The sequence below is a fragment of the Urtica dioica genome, chromosome 1 (assembly GCF_054948205.1).
Source record: "Urtica dioica subsp. dioica isolate 48M chromosome 1, U.dioica_male_clone48M_v1_H2, whole genome shotgun sequence".
Classification (NCBI taxonomy): Eukaryota; Viridiplantae; Streptophyta; class Magnoliopsida; order Rosales; family Urticaceae; genus Urtica; species Urtica dioica.
Window position 1 is genome coordinate 11,794,086 of NC_142756.1, and position 21,529 is coordinate 11,815,614.

General features: G+C 43.1%; 1 protein-coding gene across 1 annotated transcript; it reads left to right on the forward strand.

Moving 5' to 3' along the window:
- Positions 1-11,979: 11,979 nt before the first annotated feature.
- Positions 11,980-16,245, forward strand: RUG3 (Regulator of chromosome condensation (RCC1) family protein). Its single transcript, XM_089612225.1, has 6 exons — positions 11,980-12,537; positions 12,697-12,836; positions 13,087-13,290; positions 13,845-13,973; positions 14,071-14,226; positions 15,423-16,245. The coding sequence occupies exons 1-6, from the start codon at positions 12,062-12,064 to the stop codon at positions 15,623-15,625; spliced, it is 1,308 nt and encodes a 435-aa protein (XP_089468351.1). The 5' UTR covers positions 11,980-12,061; the 3' UTR covers positions 15,626-16,245.
- The last annotated feature ends 5,284 nt before the right edge of the window (positions 16,246-21,529 follow it).

The following is a 21,529-nucleotide window of genomic DNA, read 5'->3' on the forward strand; positions in this document are numbered from 1 at the left end:
ATTATTGTGCTTATTGTGGGCCTCTTATGTTTTAAAGGTGCATGCGACGACGTAACCCTCCGCTCATTCCTATCAATCACGAGATCGAACGGACTTGCCGACGAAACCGAGCGGAGGCAAGGCGAGCCGCCATGGAAGGAGGCAATGAAGCACAACCACGTGGTCGTCGGAAAGCGGAACATGGAGAAGAACGAAGGACCATACTCGACTATGGTCAACCTACTTTCGACGAGCACCAATCGGCAATACGAATTCCGGAGATGGAAGGGAACCCAAACTTCGAGATTAAAACCTCGATCATCCACATGGTGCAAAACAATCAATTTGCCGGTTCCCCCTCCGAAGATCCGCAAGACCACATCAACAACTTCTTGCGGATTTGCAACACGTTCAATCTCCCTCACTTATCCAAGGAGGCCGTGTGTCTACGACTCTTCCCGTTCTCAATCCGCGACCGCGCACAAGGGTGGTTGTCTTCGCTCGCTCCGGGTTCGATCGCCACATGGGATGACTTATGCTTGAAGTTCATCTCGCGATTCTTCACTTTTGAGAAGATGACCCGGAGGAGGAATGAGATCCACAACTTCGGCCAATTTGACGGAGAGTCTCTCTACGAGGCATGGGCCCGCTTCAAGGATATGATTAGGAAGTGTCCGGGCCACGGTATAGCAGAGTGGGTGCAACTACAAATCTTCTATAGCGGGCTTACGGCCTCGACTCAAGACCAAGTCAACACCGCATCGGGAGGCTCACTTCTCGACAACACCACCACCGACGCATTTGCACTACTCGAGAAGATGGTCCAAGTGAACGATCAATGCCCGGTCGAGAGGAGAATTGCCGCGAGAGAGCCGATAACTCCGGAGATAGAGCTCCTCAAATCGTTGACAATTGAGGTAGCCAAACTCGCGAAGACCGTCCACGGAAAAGAAGCGGCGAAGGCGGTGGAGGTGTCTCACCACAAGTGTGGTTTGTGTGCGGGTCCTCACCCGACGGACGAATGTGGCGAGATAGAGGAGTTTAGGTTTGTGGGAAACCACAACAATCGTCCCACTTACCAAAACTCGGGGAATTATTACACGGGAGCGAGGAACAATCATCCAAACTTCTCGTGGAGAAATCCTCAAGACCAAGTGGCAATGCAACCGGCTCCACCTCAACACCAACAACCATACCTTCCACCGCATCATCAACATCATCAACACCCACCGCCTCAACAACACCATGGGAGCTCGCAATACCGGAATAATCCTCCTCATCAAGACAAGAGACCGAATCTTGAAGAATTAATTGCCCAAATGACAATTGAAAACACCAAGTTCATGACGAACACCACGGCCGCACTCGAACGCCAAGAAGCGGCCCTCAAAAGCAACTCGGCCCAAATAAGAACTCTTGAAGTTCAAATGGGTCACTTCGCTAAAGCCATGAGCGAGAGACCGCAAGGGTCCCTTCCAAGCACCTCCGAAGTGAATCCAAGGGAGCACTGCAATGCCATTTCTCATCAACACGTTGCAGCCACCGAGAGCCAGAAGAAAGAAGAAGAAGAAGAGGCTGCCCCGGTCACCAAAGCCCCTAAGCCGCACTCGTCGGTCCGCATCTATGAGACGCCGCTCCCATTCCCGCAACGGCTCACGGTGGCGCTTTCCACCGAGTGTAGCGCACTTCTAAAACAAGAGCTCCCGCCAAAGTTAGAAGACCCGGGCAAGTTCACATTGCCGTGCACTATTGGAGACATATTTATCGAGAACGCCTTGTGCGATCTAGGTTCGGGCATCAACCTCATGCCGTCGGCCGTCTTCAACAAACTCGGGGTGGGTGAACTAAAGCCCACGCGCACCACTCTCCAACTGGCAGATCGGACCGTAAGGCACCCGCGCGGCGTCGTGGAAGACCTCCTCGTAAAAGTCGGAAAATTCACTTTTCCGGCCGATTTCTACGTCATCGACATGGACGAGGATCGCGATATCCCCATTCTCTTTGGAAGGGCTTTCTTAGCCACTTGCGGTGTTCGCATAGACGTGCAAAGAGGCGAGTTGATGATGCGCATGAAGAACGAGGATGAGACGTTCGGGATCTGTAAAACCCGAAAGCGCAAGAAGGAAAAAGAAGATGTCTACGTCCTCGAGACGTACGAAGTCGCCACTCCACCACCCACACCTCCGCCACGGGCTCCTAAAGAAGAATCAACAAAAAAGGTGATCAAAGATGCAAAGCCGAAGTCTCCTTTCAAGCCACGGCGAGGACATTGGCCAAAACCGTTCAAAGAGGTATGGATGAAGAAAGAGCGCGTGGAAAAAGATCCGCCGCCGCCCGAGCGCGGAGGCGACGAGTAGGGGAGTTCTACCACCCCCGCGAGGTAAGTTCTCTGTCTCCCGTGTTTTTATGGATCTACATTGAGGACAATGTAGAGATTGAGTTTGGGGGGGTGAACTACTTTGTGGGGGATTTCTGTTAGATTAGGTTGTCTTTATTTAATTTTTATTTTCTTAATTTTGTTTGGTGATTGCTTATAAGTGATAGTATTAAAGTGTTTTCTCTCGTTACTTGCCAAGGATACCATGTATTTTCGAAGAAATCCGAATTTGAGTCAATTTTAAAATTTTGTGTGCTTCATTGTGATTGACTAGTGGTTTGAGTAACACAGTTTCGGTTGATTTTTCCCACTTATGCACACACGTCGTCCCGGGGTTTGAGTAGTCCTTAGAGGTTCGATCACATCTTTAAATGTCTTTTAGCTCACGAACACTAAGAACCGCTCTAGCCCTCATCGAGGCGAAATGACATGACACGAACCTAGGAAAAATGACATAGGCCTTCATTTGGACCGATCAGAGCCAAAAAGCCAACCCGTAATACTTCCTTGAGCACCCTTTCAGAAAAAGCCGAACGATTAATCCTTTCTCGTTACTTAGTCAGAAAAAGCCAAGCCCATATTTGTTCAAATCCCACAAAGAACCCCGTTAACTTAGCGACTTTTGAGTGAATTTTTTCGATTTTTGTGACATGTTCTTCGACTAGTCTCTATGTGTTTTATAGTTCATTAGACACCACGCCGGTGATTGTTCGTTTTTATGTTTATTGTTTTGTAGAAGAAAAAAAAAGAAAAAAAAGGAAAAAAAAAAGAAAAAAAAAAAGAAGAAAAAAAAGGAAAAAAAAAACAACAAAAAAAAAAGAAAAAAGAAAAAGAGTGTGTTTAATTTATGCGTTTTATTATTTATTTGTATTAGTTTTTGGCGTGGTATCCTGTGACATTAGTTTTAGAGACTAGACGTTGCATAGTCAAAGTTTGGGGGAAAAACATTGGGAAGTAAAGGCTTAGGAAAGAAAACGTTCGCAAAAGGTGAAATGTTATACCATGAACGTGAGAATGGGTGAGTAAGTAATAACATGTGAAAGTTGGTGAGTTGGTGAGATTGAGTCGCTAGGTTGACGTTTTAGCCACATTTTGACCATATCCTACCGTTGACCCTATCCTAACATTACAAGCCGACAAAGCCTTATTGATTTCCTTGGTAAGTGTCTTGCATTAGTGGAGAGTGAGCGGCGAAAAGCATTATGGTGTTCGATTCACATTCATCTCATTATTATTTGAGCATTTGACATTAGAAGACGTGAACGAACATATTAAGTTGACCTCTCTCTCTTTCGGGACATATTTCACACACGGGGGATTTTGATCGGGAATGTGTTGCAAAAGGCCATTTGGTCAATCTAATTATTTTTTTGGTTTCATATGATGATTGACTTGGATTCGGAAATTTTTGTAGGTTGAGGCATGTAACTAACATTTGACATTGTTGCTAAACTTTGTGATCACCATTCGTTTTTAGTGTAACTTCTTTGGTGTGTTTATTTTATTGTCTAGTCTTTTGTGTTGCTTGAGGACAAGCAACGGTTTAAGTTTGGGGGTTTGATAAGTGAGATTCATTCACACTTATCTATGACTCTTAGATAAGAATCGAAGCTTGTTCTTAATGTTTTTGATATTATTTTGTAGTTTTTATTGCATTTTCAGGTTTGAGAGAGTATGAGAAGGTTGTGGTGCGAAAACGGGCTAAATCGGAGCTAAATCGAGCAAGTTATGGTCATTTGAAGTCAAGTCAACAAAAGTCAACGACGGTCAACGACGGTCAATGGAGTCAACGTTTCTCGAGAGGCGCGCTGCGCCTAAAACATGGCGCGCCGCGCCCTGGTGCCAAAATTTACACCGAGAGCTCGAGCAGACGACGCGCAAGAGAAGCGCGGCGCGCCTTCAGAATTTCACGAGTGGCGCGCCGCGCCGTTATGTGGCGCACCGCGCCTTCAGAAAATTCACGAGTGGCGCACCGCGCCGTTATGTGGCGCACCGCGCCAGTTGCTTTTTCAGCACTTTTTGGAGCTCGTCTTTTAGATCATTTTTGGCCCTTGGATCTCATCCAAGGGTCCTTATTTGCTCCGAAAACCTTTCCTAAACCCTCATATACACTTATTCAAAGAGGAAAAGGGGAAGCTTTAGAATAGAACACTTTTGTTTTGGTTTTTGAAACTTTAGAGAGAGAAAGTGAGAGAGAGAAAGCTAGGGTTTGACACCCATTTTGCTCTTGAGCTTGGGAGTGAAGAAGAAGAGGGAGAAGTGACAACCTCCATCATCCTCATCACCTCCATTTGTTCACTCTAAACTCTATCTCTTTTATTTATTGTTTTTTACTTATTTACTCCACTTTTTGCTTGTTGAACATATTTTAAGCTTTCAAGTATTCTATTTGGGTTTTGTTGATTACCTTTGTCATTTGAGCATTGTGATAAGTTTATTGTTTTATCTAAGTGGAATATTGAAGTAGTGCTTGAGTTTTATGATATATTTATTTGGTTGTTGAGATTAGCATTCAATGTCTTGTTTCTTTATTGTTTTGCTTCTTTTACTTATTTCAATTTTACTTTGTTTATTCTTAATCATGAGTAACTAAGTAGATTTGGGGTGCGATGTAGTTGAGTAGTTGAGTTGGTTGGTCAAACATTTGGATTAGATTGGTGCTTCATGGTTGGGTTGAGAGTGGAATTCTATGGGTATGGGGCGTGTGTTAGCGCTAATTAGAGTAGCTACCTAGTTAGTGAATCTTAGACGAGTTTAGACACCGAGAGGTAATAAACGAGTGAGCTCTACCCGTCCCATCATTAACCTTCCTAGAGCTATAGAAAGACTAGGGGGTAGATGTAGTTGTTTGAAATCCCGGGCTAAATGCGGTTTTGTGCTTTAATAGAACCCAAACCGAGAGGTGTAAGTTCGACACATAGCTAGATTCCTAAAGACTCGAGAGAGATTAGTGAATGTTATAGGAGGGGTTGAGACTAAGTTTTAACACTCTAAACCCGAGCTTAGAATCGTATCTTGACCGACCGACTCGATGAAATAACAAAATCGTACCCCTTCCTTTTAACTTGTGTTTAAATAGTGCTTTCACTTTTATTTACATTTCATCTTGTTCACAAAACAATAAAAAAACCCCCCATTTTTCATTTTCCATAACTCGAAAACTAAAGCTAGTGAGTTCGCTTCGAAAATAGTCTAGAGTCCTTGTGGGATCGATATCCGTGCTTTTGCACTCTATTACTTGACGACACGTTCGCTTGCGTCGTGTGAGATTTCTCTAGTTGAGAGAGAGGCGCCCACGAGGCACTCACGCGAACAGGGACTCAAGACATCAAAGATGTCCGGCCCGACAGCGAGGAATGCGGCGAGGCGCCCACGAGGCACTCACGCGAACAGGGACTCGAGGCATCGAAGATGCCCAGCCCGACGGCGAGGCGCCCACGAGGCACTCACGCGAACAGGGACTCAAGACATCAAAGATGTCCGGCCCGACAGTGAGGAAGGCGGCGAGGCGCACACGAGGCACTCACGCGAACAGGGACTCGAGACATCAAAGATGTCCGGCCCGACAGCGAGGAAGGCGGCGAGGCACCCACGAGGCACTCACGCGAACAAGGACCTCGAGACATCAAAGATGTCCGGCCCGACAGCAAGGAAGGTGGCGAGGCGCCCACGAAATACTCACGCGAACAGGGACTCGAGGCATCAAAGATGCCCAGCCCGATGGAGAGGAAGGCGGCGAGGCGCCCACGAGGCACTCGCGCGAACAGGGACTCGAGGCATCAAAGATGCCCAACCCGACTGCGAGATAGACGTATAAAAGACGCCCCTACAAACAGGAACACCAAAAGACTAGGTTGGAGCGCCAGACGGACGACCAAAGAACATGTTAAAGCAAGCAAGATATTCAACGCACTGCGATGACATTAAAAACAAAAAGGATAAAGACAACTCTCATTCCACCATCTGAACACCACAAAAGAGATTTGGAGTAAATATCTAACTAGATGCACAATCGACTACACCGTCCCCAAAAGTTATAGTCTAACTAGGCGCAAAACAAACTGCGCTATACCCGAGAGGTGGCGACCCCCGATGCACAGAACTGGGAAAGGCGACCATGACGGACCGGAGAGACCTGTGCGTCCACAACTGAGGTAGAAGAGATCCGGCGGCAGTCGGATCTGGCCCATGCACACAGATCGCGCAAGGAAGACTAGGCCAACTCCGGGCTTGGTGCACGCGAAGTTACTAATGAAGCCCGGGCAACGTGCGTGCCTTGGTCGACATGCATCCCGATGCCCAAGAGTGAGGACCCCTCTCCACTCGCAGGAGGGTCTGAGCTCGAAGGCACATCATCCCACATGAACGAAGTTTGAACACCTCTCTCCCGGTATGGAGAGCTCAGGCGATGAGGCGAGAGCTCGAGAAGGAGCGCCACCAAGCTCAACACCGAACCCAAACTCAAGTTCTTCGTCGAGGAAGAAGAGATGGCCAGCCACGCGCGACCTGCAATTCTAGACCCGGAGAACCACAGCCACACGAGTAGAGGACCCGAGCGCTCTTCTAAAAATCTCATCCGTGCACCCACCGCCCGCGTCGAGCTGGAGAGGCATGTGCGTTCGACACCGGCCTGGAGACGGAGCGAGAAGCTTGTGCCTGCGCCGAGCTGGAGAAACTCACGCACCCGATGCCCGCGTGCTCGTGTCGAGCTAGAGATGCCTGCGTACCAACGCCGGCCCGAAGACGGAGCGAGAAGCCCGCACATGCGCCAGAGAAACTCGTACGGCTGTGCCAAGCTGGAGAGGCCTGTGCACCGACGCCAGCCCGGAGACGGAGTGATAAGCTCGCGCCTATGCCAAGCTGGAGAAACCCGTGCGCCCGCGTCGAGCTAGAGAAGCTTGCGCACTCGCGCCGAGCTGGAGACGCATGCGCGCCCGACGGAGGCCCGGATATGGAGCGAGAAGCCCGTGCTCGCGTCGAGCTAGAGATGCCTGCGCACCAACGCCGGCCCGAAGACGGAGCGAGAAGCCCGCGCCTGCGCCGGAGAAACTCGCACGGCTGTGCCGAGCTGGAGAGGCTTGTGCACCGACGCCGGCCCGGAGACGGAGTGATAAGCTCGCGCCTATGCCGAGCTGGAGAAACCCGTGCAACCGCGTCGAGCTAGAAAAGCATGCGCACTCACGCCGAGCTGGAGACGCATGCGCGCCCGATGGAGGCATGGAGACGAAGCGAGAAGCCTACGCCTGCGCCGAGCTAGAGAAGTCTGCGTGCTCACGCCGGGCTGGAGAGGCCCGCGCGCCTGACGTCTGCCCGAAGACAGAGCGCACCGCCGAAGCCGATGAAGAGAACTCTCGGCCGAGCGCGATCTTCAAGCGCCCGCCGCGCACGTAAGAGATCTCCCCACGTGCGACCGAGATCTGAAAGTGCTGCTCCTCGTCGTGACCCAGGTGACGACCCCCGACACGTAGCCACGAGTAGCTCAGACAAGGAAGAAGAAATGAAAGGGAGGAAGGAGGGAAAATGATATCAAGCCTAAAAAAAAAAAGAAAAAAAAAACAACAACAAGGGAAGGCAGGTGGAGAGTGCCCACCATCAACATACTCAAGCTGGGAAATCAAAGACAGTCGGGATAACGTCCAGACATGCAACGATCCACCCCGAAGACACAAAGTTTCTTGAACGACTAAGTCCTTCAATAAACTGGGGGGTTAATGTTGTATGGGATTTTTCCTTCACAAGAAACGCTGCGGCCCAACCCAAAAAAGATGTACACGAGGCCCGGCCAAAAGGGAATCATGACAAGGCAAGGGGCCACGTCATCAGTAGTTTTATGTCTGGTGACCCCCCTGACAGGTCTCATGACCAGTGGGTATGTCTGGTGACCCCTTGACAGGTCCCATGACCAATGGGTGCGTCTGGTGACCCCCTGACAGGTCCCATGACCAGTGGGTACGTCTGGTGACCCCCTGACAGGTCCCATGACCAGTGGGTACGTCTGGTGACCCCCTGGCAGGTCCAAGTGGGTACGTCCAGTGACCCCCTTGGCGAGTCTGGTGACCCCCCCTGGCAGGTCCCATGATCCTTGGGCACATCCGGTGACCCCATTGGCGAGTCTGGCGACCCCCCTTACAGGTCCCGTGACCCTTGGGCACATCCAGTGACCCCCGTGGCGAGTCTGGCGACCCCCCTGACAGCACCCGTGATCCATGGGCACGTCCGGTGACCTCCTTAGCGAATCTGGCGACCCCCCTGACAGGTCCCATGACCCTTGGGCACGTCCGGTGACCCCCTTGGCGAGTCTAGCGACCCCCCTGACAGGTCCCGTGACCCTTGGGCACGTCCAGTGACCCCCTTGGCGAGTCACGTCACGACTGGCTACCCCTGACAGGACGAGCAAAGGCAAGCCACCAGACCGAACAGGACAAGGGGCCACGTCATCGGTAGTTTTATGCCTTGTGACCCTGGCAAGTCATGCCACGCCACATCATCGGTAGTTTTATGCCTTGTGACCCTGGCAAGTCATGACACGCCACGTCATCGGTAGTTTTATGCCTTGTGACCCTGGCAAGTCATGCCACGCCACGTCATCGGTAGTTTTATGCCTTGTGACCCTGGCAAGTCATGCCACGCCACGTCATCGATAGTTTTATGCCTTATGACCCCGGACGAGGACGAGGCAAGCCACCCGACCGGACAGGACGCGTCACGTCCCATTACTCCCCCGGCGAGACAAAGACAGGCCTCCTGGCAGGGCAAGTCAAGTCGCCCGACCGAGCAGGACGAGGGGCAACGTCACCGGTGGTTTCACGCCTCATGACCCCGAATAGGATGCGTCACGTCCCGTTACCCACCTGATAGGTCATATTATGCTCCCTGGCCCTCTGGCAGGTCTCATAACTCATGGGCCATCCCGTGACCATTCGATGGATCTCGTCCGTCCCCTCCTAAACAGGACCGTCCCTCCAATAATAGCCGAATGACGAGACTACCCCGACCCTCACAACTCCACTATAAATACCTCCATTTTTCCCATTTGGAGGTAAGTTTGCTCACACTTACAAAACCTCTGCTTCTCTCTCATCAGAGCTTCTCTCTCTAGAATTTGAAGCACGACACCTAGACTAATGTTGAGCGTCGGAGTGCCCGCCGGAGGAAACCCCTCCGCGGTCCTTTAGTTCACGTTTCTCTCTTTTCTCAGGTGACGAGTCGTCGGAAATCCTTTTCCGGCACGGCGGAGGTACAGGTGTTGGGACAACTTCTCCGTTCGACCACCGCGCGGTCATAGGGTCCGGCCCTAGACCGAACCGCGGACCGGTTTTCGTGTTGATCCATTTTCAGGCATTAACATATACCATGCACGCAATTTGGAATATTTTTAAATATGAATAAAATCTAGTATATAAAATACACAAAGCATTTAATATGAATAAAATCTAGCATATAAAATACACAAAGCATTTATATATATATATATATATATATATAATATATGCATAAGTTGGAGTATTTATAAATAAAATCCACTGTTATTATAATATATCTGAAATATTCTATACCACAATGGCGTGATTACGAAGCATTTATACAAACATGACACATTGCACTAAATCAAGTGCACAACTGATAAGCATACGGTTGACAAACTGGCCAGTTGATTTGCACGCTTGGAAACTAATTCTAACTAATTACATGGTTACTTAAATACTCTTTGAACAGTCCCTCCAATCTCGGCGTAGATGATTTATCAACAATGAGTTGGGCACGAATACTCCAAATGCAGATTTGAAGATTGGAGAACATTGACAATGTGAGCCTGTGTTGAAATATACTTGGCATGTACGTTCTTCTGTGCCACCTAAGCTCTTGCCTTCGTATGTACGTTGGAGAGGAGCATTGGCTCCCAAGACCAATGAGTGATAGTCTTCATTGAGCTCTAATTAGTGTCTCTTAGTGAGAAACAAAGAGCAATGACATTGTTGTTCCCTCTTTATAGTATTTTAAGCGAGGTCTTCGGTGAGCGTTGTGATAAGAGCGATTCATTCGCACATCAATATTTTTTTTTTGTGAAACACCGCAATCTAGTCATTTTAAAATTAAAATTTGGTGTATGTGAATTCTTTATATGAGCTTATATTTATTTGCTAGTGCTGCTTAAAGTTGTTCTGTTGTTTGATATGAATTATATATTTTAGATGAGTCAGGAAATATAAAATCTTATTTTATTGAAGTTTTAAGGCGCTTATATATATACACACTAGTCTAAAATAAAGTGATAAAAAGTCTGTAGAAAATGATTTTCTTTTCACACGTGTATATATACATATATAATATATATAATATATATACAATATATATACAGCCGTATTAAAGAAATTGATACCTTGTTATTTGTTTCGATCTTTTCACCCGTCAAATGTCCAAGGAGCGTTATTGATATTGGGATGATTTTTTTTTTTTTTTTTTTTTTTTTTTTTTTTTTTTTTGTATTCGACAGCTGTGTATTAGAAAAGTTATTAATTTTTTTATTACTATTGTATTTATGACAATATCTTTCTACACTTATTAAGATTTAAAAAAGTTTTTATCATCTCTCTTTTCCACTTCAGTATTTCATCCTCACACATCCGACCTTTTCATTTTCTCTCCATTTCTTTTCCTCTATCAAAAAAAAAAAAAATAACAACAACAACTCATAGACCTCAACCTCTTAAGAACTTTTTCCTATCAACCGTGGGCTCTTTTAAACATTAAGAGGCTTTTATTTTTAATTAATTCATAGGTATTTTTCTTTATTCAGCTTATATTCTTAATTAGTTTATGATGATTTTGATTGATATCTTTTTTTTTAATGAACCGAAATCATTAAAATATTTCTGGTTGAAAAACAATTTGGTATATTTTAGAAAGAATCTCGTTTTATATAGCTACAAAAATTAATTTTAATTGATATTTCTATACACGATTATTCAAGATGTTGTTAAAACGTGGTTAAAAGATGAACGATTTTTATTCTAAAAATCATTTACAAGCATATATTTTATTTTTGTTTAAAATAGCGTGTTTTTTAATTTTTTTTTAAATAGCTCAATAACGTATTTTTCAACTGAACTTTTTATACATGATTATTTTATGTGTTTCATTTTCAGATTCGTCATCTCCTGGGCTCGTGGCCGTCCACGACATGCTGTGAGTTTTTATACTGCAATGAGACCGAAATGTTACTGTCGTTTATTGGCGAAACGCTATATCGTATCGTCGAAAATCGAACGACAAAATACAAGGAAACGACAAATACAACACTCGCTTGTCGTTCAGTTGACGAAAACGACAATGTCGCAGGCGTTTTAATCCATGATTGACATCCATGAATAAATTTTCAAATGAAATTCTGAATTCTTTGAAAATTCATTGACATTCAAAAAATTATTGTCAAATATGTTAATTTATGTTAATTAATACTTTATGTTATATATGGATGGCTGAAACTAGATTGGTTTGTATGTTATATTAGTACTTTATGTTATATATGGATGTTAATTTATGCTATATTCTTAATTATTAGATAATTAAACAAAAATATTACGTAGGATAACTCTTTGGAATAATCCCAAATAAATTTGTATCTATCATGAATCGTGATCTCTCGCTTGATAAATTAGTCGAAATTGCCTAAAACCCATTTGGCCTAAAACCCCACCCAAAGCAATGCCGTTCCTCCGCCGCCTCTCCACGGCGGCCCGCAAGATCCCAATCCTGTACAAACCCAAACCCTCCTCCGCCCCCATCCCCGCCGCCCGAGATCTGCAGCTCTTCTCGTGGGGCAGAGGCGGCTCCGGCCAGCTCGGCGGCGGCGTCGAGGAGATCCGCCTCTACCCCGACCCGGTCGCCACTCTCGCCGTCCCCAAATTCGCCCTCGCCCCCGTCTCCGGCCGCCTCGCCAATCCCAACGCCGCCGCCGCCGCCGTGGAGGTGGGGATCTCCTGCGGCCTGTTCCACTCCTCGCTGGTGATCGGAGGGAGCCTCTGGATGTGGGGTAAAGGTGATGGAGGGAGACTCGGCTTCGGGCACGAGAACTCGATGTTCGTTCCGGCTCTTAACCCGAACATCGACTCTGTTCGTGGCCTCGCCATGGGAGGGCTTCATTCGATCGTCCTTACTGAGCAAGGCCAACTCTTCTCTTGGTCAGTCCCTTTAAAGATTTGTCCTTTATTATGTTTGTATGAGAGGCAGTGTTGTACGGTTTTTGGGGGGTGTGGTCAAGCTAGGTTGTGTGTTTGAAGGGATTGAGGGTGTTTCCTGTTTTTAGTATTTATTTACAATGTTGACAATGAAGATTGCAGGGGCTATGGTGGTTTTGGCGCGCTTGGGCACTTTCGGTTCACGAGAGAGTTGTTTCCTAAGCTTGTGGAGGGTTCATGGAAGACCAAACTACGTCATTGTGCCACCGGTGGCGCTCACACGGCTGCCATTACTGAGTCTGGTGTGTGAAAAAGAAAAGAAGGGAATTTTTCTTTTTTTTTTTTAGAACCACAGGAAATTTCCTATGTAGGCTAGTTTGATCATTTAGTGTAAGGTGATCTAGTAAAAGAAAGTGAAACCATACAAAGAATGAAAGAACAGAATTGTGAAGCTACCAAAATGTTGTATTAATGATTATGCTGGTTGGTCTTGGTGTGTAAATAAATCAGCCAACGAAATACCGTGTTTGTAACAGAATTTCTTTGATTCAGGTGAAGTTTACACGTGGGGTCGAGACAGAGGCGAAGGAAGATTAGGAGTGGGACCCAATCCGGGTAGAGATTATGAGAGTGAGACCGGTGGACTTGCCGTCCCCACAAAAGTGGAAGCCTTGCCAGTTCCAGTCGCTGCTGTTTTCTGTGGAGGCTTTTTCACTGTTGCTCTTACTAAAGACGGCAAAGTCTGGAATTGGGGAGGTATAAATTCATTTATTATGTTTTTATTTTTTTTAGTTTTTGAAATACTTTCTGAAGTTCAAATCAAGATGAACATGTTTTCTAGGAAAGTGAACTGGAATATTGTTGGGGCCGTCCAATATAATGGTTTTGTAAAGTAGAGCATTCAACACTATAATTGAAGTGGTGATATTGTTGACGAAGGGGAATCACTAATTGGACAAGATAGTCGTAATAAGATGATAAAGTCATCTGAGTTTTGGAGATCGGGCTAGGATCAGTATTTAAAATATGAAGAAAATGTTAGTAATAATTAATTTTTTATTTTATTTTCGATGGAAAAAAATTAGCAGCTTGAAGATTATTTGACTTATATAATAAGATCCTTAGAAAAACAACAATGTAAGGGTATGAGCCCTGAGCTAAGTAGCTGTTTACACACTCAATGTCTCTGATAAAACATGTGCAAAATAAAGCATAATCATCATTAGTAAAAATTGAAAATTTCCGTTATTTAGTTTGTAAGAACGAAGGTGTTAATAACACTCTAGTAACATGTTTGTCTTTTTCCTCAGCAAACTCAAACTACGAACTCGGTAGAGGCAACAAGGTTGGGGGTTGGGAGCCGAAACTGCTTACTAGCCTCGAAGATGTTCATATCAGACAAGTATCATGCGGTGGATATCACACCCTTGCCTTAACAGGTATTGTGATGCAGAATCTTTGTGTTACTTATTACAATTACGTGTCCAAGTCTTCTGATATGTCTTGAATTTCTATATCAAAAACTGAACTTAATAGACGAAGGGAAGGTACTGTCATGGGGTCACGGAGAGCATGGGCAGTTGGGTCATTCTTCTGTGGAAAGTAAGAAAGCGCCAGCTGTGATCGAGGCATTGGCTGATGAGCGTGTCGTTTACATTGCTTGCGGTGGTTCAACTTCAGCTGCTGTAACGGGTGAGATGATCGATAGATATTGTAGAGTTTCTCAGAACATCTGCATTTATATGCTAAACAGGATAATTTATTGGTTTACATTATTAAAAAATGCGACCTAAGAATTAAAATCTCATATCTTGTTCCAAATTTGAAAAATAAATAGCTTTTTTTTTATTTTTTATTTTATCTAATTTGACATAGGGTCATTGTGAATACCGATAAGTAAAGTCGCTCTACTCTAGGGTTCTTACAGCAGGTAGTCTTTAAAATACGTGAGCGACATTTTGTTCCTTGAACTAATTTTATGAGCAAATTAGTAGTCCAAAAATTATTGGTTTTGTAGTAAATTAGTCATTTCATTAAAAAATTAACTTGTTAACGAAATTTATCCACTGAAATAAATTAAAAAACTATATCTGTCAACTTACATAACTGATTAATTTCATAGAACAAACTATTTAAATTATATTCTAACCCATAAAACACTTGCGAAAAGTTAATTTTGATGTTTTTTAGGTTAAAGTTTTGTTTATACTTTTTAAAATTATAAATAAGTTCATTTAAGTTTTTAACTACGTTAAATATTGTTGTATTTCATAAAAAGAAGATTTAAAATTTTCATGGAAACGACTTTTGGTGCTACGAAATCCTTAGCTTGAGGATTATTTTGTCAGAAAATTAATTTACTGACCAAAATTGCATAAAAGTTCAGGTACGGTTTGTGTTAAAAAAAAAAAAAAATTTGGTTACGTAAGCCACCTAAATTATATGAATTGTAAATTAGCCAACCTTTGGTAAATATTTTGTAAATAGCCAACTTGCATACGTGGCAGCCTATTAACTACCTTTTTTACATGTTTGACTAAGTTAAATAAGTCTTTTACTAATCTGTTAATAAGTTAACTTGGTTATTTACAAGAAATTAACCAAAGGTGGGCTATATCTCAATTCACTATAATCGTGTGGCTATATAACTAAATAACCCTAAAAAAAACCCTCTACTTTATTCGATGTGGGCGGTACTTCTTGAAAGGAAAATGACATACAAAGTTTGATTTTACATTGTTGATCTGCTTGAAAGGAAAATAACATACAAAGTTGAATTTTACATTGTTGATCTGCTAAAAGCTTCAAAGCTCACATTAGAATGAAATATATGTAGATGTAATTCATGCAAAGGTGTTAAATCTGTTTGTGGTATTACATTTATACAGATGATGGAAAGCTGTATATGTGGGGAAACGGCCAAGATTCACAATTAGGAGTTCCTGGGCTACCGAATGTGCAATCGAGCCCCGTTCTGGTCAATTTCCTTATAGAAGATGATGGTTTGGGACCCCACAAAGTCATCTCCGTTTCGATCGGTGCGAGCCATACTCTGTGCTTGGTATCGAGATCTTCAGACCCTAGTCAATGATTATGGTAATAATAGAGAAAATCAGCGATCGGCCCATTCCCAACAAGCACTCGATCATCATCACAGGACAGCATGTCGACACACTGTAGCAATGAGGATACTAGGGTATTCCCATGACAATCACTTTGGAAATTTGAAATTTCGTCTGCCAGCCAAGGAAGATGCAAGTCTGAATCTGAGAAAATTACGAATCGGAGATCTTCCACTAATAAGATACAAACACACAGGCTTGACATGTAGGTTCAGAAATGGTAAACGGGTTTGAAGATTGAAGCGCAGCTCATTGTATCTTGTTGCTCTTCATGTTATCAAGCCCTGACGACGCGTTTATTTAAACCCGGAACTTTAATCGACCAGTGACGAGCACTTGCCATTTTCAACTTAATACGGGACTGGTTTTTGGCCGTACTCTTTTCCAAACAAGTCTCTGTGACAGCTATTTTCTGGCCAATCTTTCTAGGTAAAATTTGACTGCGTCGCTTTTTGTGTCATTATCGCCGTATCCTCTCAGATTAACTGTACAAGGACTGAAAACTAATAGCATTGAAGCCATCAACGTCGTTTTCTGTAAATGCCTTTCTTTTTCATGTTCAATCAAGAGCTAGCCGTAGGAGTACTCATGGGCATCGCAGTGGATATACAATTGATATACAATGGATAATCACAGGCAGCTGGTTTATATTGCAAATGTTGAAGACGAAATAGGGAAATGGAGGATAATTTCATTTTTACTATAATAGAGAATAGACGTAGGTGAATTTTTTTACTATCCCATTTCGATTTACTCGGGAGAAATTTTATAATACATATCTAAAAACGCATAAAATTGTCTGTCAAAAACATGATCTAATTTCGAAAAGTACTTATTTTGCGGTCTTGGAAAAAAAATATTTATATAGAAAGTTTTAGCATGTTTAAAAAATAAAAAACAATTTTTTTTGAGCTAAAACATGAAGGTTTGGAAAAGCTTGTTGATTTTTATATAATTTATATTTTTATTACATGTCTTGAATGGGTATATGCCACATAGTTGTAGTTAGAGCTGTATTTGTTTCTGTAAAATTTTCCATTTTTGACGGCTTTTCTTTGTAATGGCCGTGCAGCGGCTAAAACGTGAACTTTTTGCCTTCAAGAGTATTCTTGTCCGAAAAAATACACTTAGAATGCAAAGCATCTTCAACTTAAAATACCAATTTCATTTTTTTTTTCTTACTCACATTCACATTTCTCATGATTGGACTACAAATATTATAATTTTGGAAAATGTTATTCTCGCTCATGAGTTGGTTCTAAATTAGAGAAAATAACATGGATTTTTTTTTTTCTATTATTAAAATAGATAGTTCTCACTATTCTTTGAGGGCTCGGGTCAAGCAGCGTACTTGGGGACATATACCCCAGACTCCATCGGGGCCCTTTCAAAGGGCCTTGTTTAGCCCGACACTTCCCGAAAAAACTAAACTAGCCCAAAACCTTTGGAAAATGGGAGAGGCCGGGTGGCCACAAGTACTCTTGCCATTATGACAACACTAACTATAATTAAATTTTGGCGTGGTTCCTAGTTTGGTCTAGTAGTAATTTCACACCTACCTTCACCGTCCTCCACCGTTACTTCTAAAATAAATATAATAAAATTTGGCCTATTTTTGTTCCTCTTATATATAGCAATATCGGTTATTTTTGGGGTGCAAGGTTCGGAAAATCTTGCAATAATTCAAGTTGATTTGCAGACCAATCAACTTACATAAACTAAAAGAAAAAAGAAAATTGTAACTGACTAAGCTTCAAATCTAATAATTTCATTTTGTCATACGTTTCAGATTTTTTTTTTTATTTCTAGCCATTCTGCTTATGTGGCACATTGTTTATACCATTTTTACCTTTATTAATTAGTTAATATAATTTATTTTTGAAATTAATAAAATCTGATTTATTATTCAAAATCTCTAATTATTAGGATCTCCGTTCTCTCTCTCTCTCTCTCTCTCTCTCTCTCTCCCTCTCTCTCTCTCTGTCTATTTTTACGTTTACTCTCTTTCTCTCTCTCGTCACATTTTTTAGCCATTGATAAAGGTCAAAAACATTAAAAGCGCAATTAATAGTCGTTAATAATTGTTAACAGCTCTCTGCTTTAACTAATAATCGGTAATAACTATTAATAGATTTTTACCAGAAACCTATTAAAACAATTATTATCAACTATTAATTACGATGTTGTATTTTTTTCCTCTCGTCATTGCTAAAAATGTAACGAAGAGAGATAGAGAGAGATAGAGAGAGATAGAGATAGATAGAGAGAGAGAGAGAGAGAGATTATTTAGGTATATATAAATTATTTTTATTTAATTTATTTTTTGCAAAGAATGAGGGGAAAATAATAAAGGTAATTATGTCTTATTGCATCAAAGATTGACTAATTACCAAATATTACTAAAACGTTGGTTATTTCACAATTCTAAGTTTTAAAAAAGCTAGTAAGCTAGAGCGCCCTTAAAAAAACCAAAGAATTATAAATATAACAAATTTGTGTTTATCACTACTATAAATATGGGCATCAGGTGCGGCAAAAGTCGCACCTGATGCCCAAAACGTCGCACCTAAACGTACGCAGCTAATACTATTGGGTGCGACACTATTGGGTGCGACTTATCGCACCTGAAGTCGGACCTATTTTTCCGTGGGAACTTAAGAATAAGGCGGGAATTTGACTCTTGGGTGCGACATGTCGCACCCAATGCTCTTCCCGCCAACTTATTGGGTGCGATTAGTCGCACCCAATACTCTTCCCGCCATAGTATTGGGTGCGGCTAGTCGCACCCAATACCCTTCCCGCCTTAACTATTGGGTGCGACTAGTCGCACCTGATGCCCAATTCATTTTGAAAAAAAAAATAAAATTTACAAATAAATAGAATTATAATTAGAATTAGAAATTAATATTTCATATTAAAATATTTTTAATATACAAACAACTAATACGAGTTTGTTCGCTAATATAAAAATATACAAATCCAACTATTATCGTTGTTGCCTATAAAACTTATCGATAGAGGAATTTTCTCTTCCAAATAAGTTGCCTCCGCGGCCACTGTTGCTTCCTCCTCGGCCACTGCCGCTACCGCTAGGACGATCTCTATGAAACTCCGCAGAACCTGGCGTCACATTATCAGCCATTGCCGCTGATGTCGGCGTAGGCTGAGGATGTGGGCTTGTGGGGGAAGCCTGAGTATGCATCTGTGTAAACGAGAGCAGCTGTCGCTGCATCTCTTCCATCTGGATTTGTTGTGCCGCCATTTGAGCTTGTTGTGCTGCCAGCTGAGCTTTCAACTCGGTATACAGTACTGGATCGGCACGTGACTGAGATGACGAACCAGACGAGCTTCCGTCTTGAGCTCGAGCTACACTCAAAGCCCCAACTGGGGTCGTGGGTCCTATCCCGATATCCTAATCACGGCGTGGCCCGAGAACGTCATGCATCGCATACTCCTCTGCGCGTTCGAGGCTCACCTCTTCGCCTTGCTCCTCCGCTTGTCGCAAAATATCTGTCACTTGGGCGTTGATTCGCGCCTTTACAAAAAAACCAAATAAACTTATTATATAATTATTATTAAGTAATTAAATAAAGTAACTTACAAATTGTTGATTCGCGAAGGGCGTTGTCCAGTTGCCGTTAATATCTTGATGGTTTTTCTCCCACGTCGCTAATGCGGATCGTAGCGAACTACATTCGCACCAGGAGTCCCTACCCCTGCTCTCGCTAACACGAGACCCTTCGTTGGTCCACGTGTGTTCTTCGATCCGGAGGATCCCGGCGTCTGTGGTGGATCCTCGTCTCCACCTGCTCTAGTCGACATCCTATAAGAAGAAAACAAGATTAGAAAACAAAGAAACGTGGACGACACCACGATTTTTTTTTTTATTAAAATGCCCTCACATATGGCGGAGGAAAACCGTGGTAGCGCATCACGCAACCGAAACACTTCATCGTTGGCTCCATCTCGAATGTTGAATCCCGTCTCCCACAATTCTTTAAGCTCTTCAACTAGTGGCTGCAAGAACACGTCCATGTTTTTTCCTGGTGAGCTCGGCCCGGGAATCAGAAGCGTCAGCATAAGGTACTCTTTCTTCATGCACAACCAAGGCGGCAAGTTGTACGCAGTCAGTACCACATGCCACATGCTGTACGCTAGTCTCATTTCTCCAAGCAGGTTGAACCCATCAGAAGCTAATCCAAGCCGCACGTTCCGAGGCACTTCGGCAAATTTTGGGTATCTCTCGTCCAGGTTCTTCCACGTCGTACCGTCCGCAGGATATCGCAGAACGTCTTCTTCTCTGACGCGTTCTCTTTCGTGCCACTGCATCTGAAGCGACATGTGTCGAGAGGCGTACAACCGCTTCAATCGATCTTTCAGGGGAAAATATCGCAATATCTTTTGCGGTATCTGTTTCCCAGTCGGCTTCCATCTGCTCTCGTTGCAAACTCGGCACACTTCAGCTTTCTCGAGATCTTTTCGAAACAAGACGCAGTCGTTTGTGCACACGTCGATCATCTCGTACCCCATGCCGAAGCGCTTCAGTTTCGCCTTTGCCTCGTAGTGCTTTTCCGGAATTCGGTTACCAGTTGGATGAGACTTCCTCAAGAGCTGCAAGAGTTTTGTGAACGACTTGTTCGTCCAATGGTTCGTGACTTTGATGTGCATCAACGAAATCAAGAACGACAAAGACGAAAACTCTTTGCATCCAGGGTACAATTCCGCTTCCAACTTGGAAAATAAGTCTTCCACTTGCTCCTCCGCACGCATCTCGCTCGGAGTCGGATCCGCAAAGTCGTCGAAATCCTTGTGGTCCATGATATCATGCAGAGCGTCGTGCAATCCTCCTACTCCTCTCTGATCAGTTCCAATGAGGTCTTCACCATGAGTAAGGACAAGGCGCTCGCCGTGATGATACCATTCTGTGTAGCCTGGGGTAAACCCATTGTCCAGGAGGTGAAGCCTTACGACCCCGATGGCGTGCCATCTCACGTTGTTGCAAGACTTGGAAGGACAACGATATTGGCCATTTTCGTTCGGTTGTCTGCTTGGAAGGCGGATAAACTCGTTAACCCCTGTTTTATACTGCAAGCTCAACCTCTCGTTCTCGGTAACCCAATCTCTACTTGGATTAGACATTGATTTCGCTGAACGAGAAAGACAACGAGAATTATTAATTAGCATTGAAAGTCCGATCTTACTAAAGGACCGAGAGCGAATTTAGAAGGAATGAGAGAGAGACTGTGAAAGGTATCTTATTTTTTAAAAATGGATTGTAGAAATTGTGGGAAAGATGCGCCTCAAAATCCTGGAAACAATCCTGGAAAATGGATTATTTTGAAAATGGATTGTTTCTAGTGGATTTCGATTCTAATTGGTTCAAAACTCTACCGAAATTTTGGCAGAGTTTCTCCTATAATATTGTTAAACCAAAATCCTGCAAAGTACTTTAAAAACATTTAAAATTTATCCAGAAACTATCATATTAATTAACTAAGTCCTAAACCGAGCCTCCGTGGCTCGGTCACAACATTTTATCAATGAAAACTATAAAACAATCACTCAGTAATTAATTAATTACAATATCATAAACAACTAATCTAATAAAATAGTTTAAACAATTAACCAATTTCAATCTTAATTAAACTATTTCTTCAAAAAAAAATCTTAATTAAACTAACATTTAAAATTTAAAATTACTTACATAACCAATTTCATTATTAAGTACAAAGTGTTAACAATTAAACTATAAATTAATTAGTTAACTAAACTAACAACTTATTAACCAATTTGATTTCCATTACAATTTCAATTTCAAAATAATATTTAATCTAAACTTTTACAATTACAATTAATTTCAACTAAACATTAAC